This window comes from Doryrhamphus excisus, chromosome 1, assembly GCF_030265055.1.
Source record: "Doryrhamphus excisus isolate RoL2022-K1 chromosome 1, RoL_Dexc_1.0, whole genome shotgun sequence".
Taxonomy (NCBI): domain Eukaryota; kingdom Metazoa; phylum Chordata; class Actinopteri; order Syngnathiformes; family Syngnathidae; genus Doryrhamphus; species Doryrhamphus excisus.
In genome coordinates, this window is record NC_080466.1 from 17,660,001 (window position 1) to 17,665,380 (window position 5,380).

Here is a 5,380-nt window from a genome sequence, read left to right on the forward strand (position 1 = left end):
TTCACAATCCATTGGCCTTTATGTGAAATGACTTCCGACACACCCCTTTGCACCAATTTAATAAATGTCAGTTCATAGATTTGCCTTTAGGGGGCGTCACAGGTCTTTGCTTTCAATCATCTGTACATTTTCAGTTCACTGAACCACTGAACAGACAGTAGCGTTTTATTTCTTATGACTATATATGTTGAAATAAAACAGCTAAGTATATATTTTTACATTCACTTGATGACATTCAAATGTTTTGAAACACCCATCAATGATTAGACGTCACAAAAACAAGAAACAATGTGGAGTGATGCTCTTGTCAAAGCTTGTCAATCAGAAATGATTGTCGATCAACCACATCCTCATCTTTCTTCTAATGTGTCTACACCAGGGGTGGGCTAACTTTTTGACTCATGGGCCGCGTTGAGTTAACAAAACTGTCCGGGTGCCAGAAAATATATACACACACTATTTTATGCTTATAATTCTAACATTCTGCATTGAATTAGTTGTCTAATTTTATCTGTAAAAGTGTCCTACTATCAGCCGTATGTTCTCATGTCCTTTTTTCATTCATTCATTTTCTACCGCTTACGCTCACGAGGGTCATGGGGGTGCTGGAACCTATCCCAGCTGTCTTCGAGCGAGAGGCGGGGTACACCCTGGACTGGTGGCCAGTCAATCACAGGGCACATATAGACAAACAACCATTCACACTCACATTCATACCTATGGACAATTTGGAGTCGCCAATTAACCTAGCATGTTTTTGGAATGTGGGAGGAAACCGGAGTACCCGGAGAAAACCCACGCATGCAAGGGGAGAACATGCAAACTCCACACAGAGATTGCCGAGGGTGAAATTACAAAATTGAATTGAATTTTTTTTTTTTTTTTTTTAAATCTGACTTGCAAGTCATGTTGCCAGTTGAAATACTGGCGGGCCGGATTCAAACGATGGGTGGGCTGCATGTGGCCCTCAGGCCATAGTTTGCCCACCCCTGATCTACGCTATAATAGTATAAAAGCAAACTGTGCTCTAGTATCCAAACAGTATTGGTATCAACAGCTAGCCAAATTCATAGGAAGTGATAGTAACCTTAATTGTAATCTTCCATTAGCATAAACATACTAAGCCCCGCAGTGGCTTTGGGTAACTACTATGTCAAATTTGTACACTATGCCATCACACCGTTACCACATAACCCACACAAACATTAAAGTACAGCATTGTGTAAAAGATCAACATGCACTTGGGGTGGTCGTCAAGTAAGCGGATGCTTCACATACCAACATGCTGGCAAATCCCAACAAATCCCGGTCTTCCCAATGGCTGCATACATGTTGATCTACTGTACATTGCACATTACACAAGGTCCTCTGGTTACGTACATGTTCCGTTCCTGCGACTGTGATGTAAGTCGGGTTCGTCGAAGCACAGGATATATCTCCAAATGTGAACAAAACCAGGCGATGGCTGGAAGCTGAGTGAAAATCATGAAAAGGTTAGAGTTCAATGTGAGGCCAGAAGTGGAGATATAGTGGTTCGACCTACCTGGCTCCAGTCAGTAAAGCGGTCTTGTTGATTACAATTCGCTGAAGGCGCCAGAAACTCCTTGCAGCACATCTATGGGACCTTTTTTAAAAAAAAATGTTTTTCCAACATGAATATGCTGGTAAAAAAAAAATCCATAGAAAAGCAAGTCCTGTGAATGTATGCCACCCAATGGATGCTCTGTTCTTGTGGGTGTGTGAGGTCCTTGGATAATGTATGCCTAACTTTGAGCATTACGTGAAACTGAACCGCAGACCACCAGACTGCCCACCAGGTCATGATCAGAGTACCGGACTACAAGAACCCACCCTAGAAGTCACAAGTAGCTGATTTCGAGCACTGACTTGTTCTCCAAAAGTGCACCAGGTTGCGACGTACTTTTTGGATCAGAACCTTTCTCTGCTTGCTCTCCGTGTTTGATTTCCGTACTGTAGTCCCCTGATTGTAGTATCTTCACATCCGGCATCCTACAACCTTCTGGAGCATCTATACTCTTTCCATTATGTGATGTTTTTATTATTTCGATGATCTGGCCGCCACCTTTTGTTATTTCCTGTCGCTGACCGGCAAGTGGGCTCCTTTGTCTGTGAAGCGCAATACCGCCCCATTCCTCAGTGGGCCGCTGTAGTTCGATGTCTGCTTTATCATGGCTCTTAACCCGGCGCGATGTGCGGCACAGGGCCTTGCGGAAGCCCCGTTTGAAGTTATCGGATAGGAAGCCGTATAGGATGGGGTTGGCACAGCTGTTGGCATACGACAGAACCACCACGAAGAAGTAGAGGCCTCGGAAGTCGCCCGGCAGCACCACCAACAGGTTGACGATGTTGAGGGCGTAGAAGGGCAGCCAACACATCACAAACACCGCCACCACCACCACCACCATTCTGGTGATCTTGCGCTCAGATTTCCTGCGGCGTGACGACGAGGCTTGTGCACGTTTCCCAACGCTACGTACCTTAGGAAGAGCAGATGGACACAAAATTTTGCCTTAGCTTGTGTACATTTTTTGGTCTATAATCTATAATGTCATTAGTGAGTGACTATGAAAACAGAACACGTTTTTGTCGTTTTAGGTGTAGACAATAATCGAAATCTATATAAATAGATAAATTCACAAACACTTAAACTTGCTGATATAGTTCATCTTCAAACAACTAAAATAATACATAAGTCTAAAAACAACCAATTAGCTAAAAATGTCATCCAATACTTCTCTACAAGAGAGGAGAAATATGATCTCAGGGAAGAAGTACATTTGAAACACTTCTATGCTAGGACTACGTTAAAAAGCCATAGCATTTCAGTATGTGGAATCAAACTATGGAATGGATTGAGTAAGGACCTCAAACAATGCACAACGATGAGACAATTCAAGAAACAATACAAGCAGTTGATGTTTGCTAAATACAAGGATGAAGAGTCTTGAACCAGTCATGATGTGCTATATATATCACTATATTGACACTTACTATGGTACCCATTATGTCATTGGATGCTCATATCACCTCGTACTTCGGTACGAGGTACATTATTAAAAAAAAACCAAACAAACAAAAAAAAACCTTAAACTATATTATAGAAAGCAGGAAGTGAACAAATGTAACAATTACTGATTGTAAAAGTACCAGATGGAGGGGTAGGATTTAATAAGCTTTGCTTCTTCCTACTCCTTTTGGACATGTGGAACTGTGAACTGATTATGGGATGCACTCAATTGTAATCTGATACATGTTCAAATGAAATAAAACCATTACCATTACCATTACAAAATGGCGAATGAAAGGGAAGTCCGTTGGGGGTAATCAGGGTGACACAAAACACGAACTTCTTAGCAATCAAATTAAACCAATAATGATGGCAGAAAACGTTTTATTCGTAATAACTGAAACCTGAAAAAATGCCAAGCTCAAAGTGGAGAGGAGCCAGATGAGGTGGCTTGGGCATCTCGGTGGAAAATCTGCCTTGAACGCCTCCCCCAGGGAACGTTGAGCAGCTTCCTTGAAAGGATTGCCATTTCTCATGCATTTGGATACACCAGTTGATGTTTGCTGAAAATTAAATGAGGTACAAAGTCGCGGCTGGTATCATAACTGCTCTACCTTGATGACGATCAGCAGGTAGCACAGGCAGATGACGAGCAGGGGGCAGAAGAATCCCACAGTGAAAGTGTAGACGATAAACGAGGTCTTCCATAGCTCCGCCGGTTCAGGCCAGACGATGCTGCAGTTACCGTCGTCCTTCAACACATCGGCGAAAATCACCACGGGAAGTACCACCACAAAGGAAGCCGCCCACATGGCCATGCTGATGGCCTTGGCAACTCGAGGACGGCGCCACCAGCTCGAACGGATGGGGTGCCCCACGGCAAGGTAGCGGTCTACGGACATTACGGTGAGGCAGAAGATGCTGGTGAACTGGTTGATGGCGTCCACCGTCATTACCACACGGCACATAAGCGAGCCAAATGGCCAGGAAAGCAACGCGTTCTGCACCGCCAGGAAGGGAAGGCCTAACATGAAGAGTTCATCAGCGATGGCCAAGTTGAGGATGTAGATGTTAGTCACCGACTCGTTTTTGGTGTAGTTGACCACCACATGAATCACCAGCGTGTTACCCACCAGGCCAACGGCACAGACGATTCCATAGATGAGAGGGATGAAGATGCCGGCCAAACCGGGGAGGGATTCCACATCGGATTTGGTACAGTTGAGACAAGTGGCATTGAAGAACGAGGATGTGTCATTGTCCGAGGCCAGGAGGAGGGACTCGGACGTGGAGGTAGGCAGAAAGTTTGAGTGAGGAGAGGCATCCTGGGTGACCTGGATCAGCTCCATGACGACTTAGAGGAATCAGTTGTCAGCCTGCGAGCAAAGGACAACGATTACATTGATAAAGGCAAGAGTCGAGCAACATCACAACCTTTCTGAAAACAGTCACCTGACCTGAGGAACTCCTCACTTCACCAAGGATGGAACTCAAGCCAAAAAAGTCTCTGAGCTTGTCAATTCAAAAAGGAAAGAGGAGCCCTTAACCCCTTTTTTCCCAATTGGAAAAAATCCTCCTTCACTCAGAGCAGCCAGTAAGAAGCCTCAGTGGGGGGGTGGACATCACCAACTTGTCAGACAAGCATGGCTTCCTCGGGCATTGCACAGCTATCCCGGGTGTGGTGGCTAAAGTTGGACCAAATATCCACAACAAGGCGTAGTACGTCCTGGAAATTGTTGCCAGCCAATCACAAGGCACATATAGACAAACAACCATTCACACTCAAATTCATACCTATGGACAATTTGGAGTCGCCAATTAACCTAGCATGTTTTTGGAATGTGGGAGGAAACCGGAGTACCCGGAGAAAACCCACGCATGCACGAGGAGAACATGCAAACTCCACACAGGGATGACCAATCGTAGAATCGAACCCAGGTCTTCCCGATCTCCTGACCGTGCGGCCCACCTTTACACTCGTATAACCAAATATAGTAAACATAATACAGTATTGTTTGATTGCTTGGAGTTTGGTCTCACTTTACAATGAGGTACACAAAAATACAGTAGTTACTCAGGAACTAATTAAGAACTAACAATGAACTAATGAGAAGTGGTTATGTAATGGTAATGGTTTTATTTCATTTGAACATGCATCAGATTACAATTGAATGCATCACATAATCAGTTCACAGTTCCACATGTCCAAAAGGAGGACTTATTAAATCCTACCCCTCCATCTGGTACTTTTACAATCAGTAACTGTTACATTTGTTCACTTCCTGCTTTCCTAATATAGTTTTTTTTTTAAAACTATTTTATTAATTTTGTTTTTTTTGGCTCATCGTTGTG

General features: G+C 43.8%; 2 protein-coding genes across 2 annotated transcripts in view; one reads left to right on the forward strand and one right to left on the reverse strand.

Annotated features, from left to right (window-relative positions):
• LOC131125187 (protein CutA homolog) overlaps positions 1-3,121 on the forward strand; it is a 5,583-nt gene extending 2,462 nt beyond the window's left edge. Inside the window, exon 6 of the mRNA XM_058066520.1 lies at positions 1-3,121. This exon is cut by the window's left edge and continues 152 nt beyond it. The gene's annotated coding sequence lies outside the window, so the exon portion shown is untranslated.
• On the reverse strand, positions 313-4,383 carry si:zfos-169g10.2 (somatostatin receptor type 5). Its single transcript, XM_058066645.1, has 3 exons — positions 3,643-4,383; positions 1,544-2,498; positions 313-1,472 (listed from the first exon to the last, which is right to left on the reverse strand). Exons 1-2 carry the CDS (start codon positions 4,375-4,377, stop codon positions 1,860-1,862), a joined length of 1,374 nt encoding a protein of 457 aa, XP_057922628.1. The 5' UTR covers positions 4,378-4,383; the 3' UTR covers positions 313-1,472; positions 1,544-1,859.
• Positions 4,384-5,380: the final 997 nt, after the last annotated feature.

Coding starts and splice junctions, on each gene's coding strand:
- si:zfos-169g10.2 (XM_058066645.1), bottom strand. CDS start 4,377: ATGGAGCTGATCCAGGTCACCCAGGATGCCTCTCCTCACTCAAACTTT. Junction 2,499..3,642: donor ACCTGCTGATCGTCATCAAG/GTAGAGCAGTTA, acceptor GCTCTTCCTAAG/GTACGTAGCGTTGGGAAACG.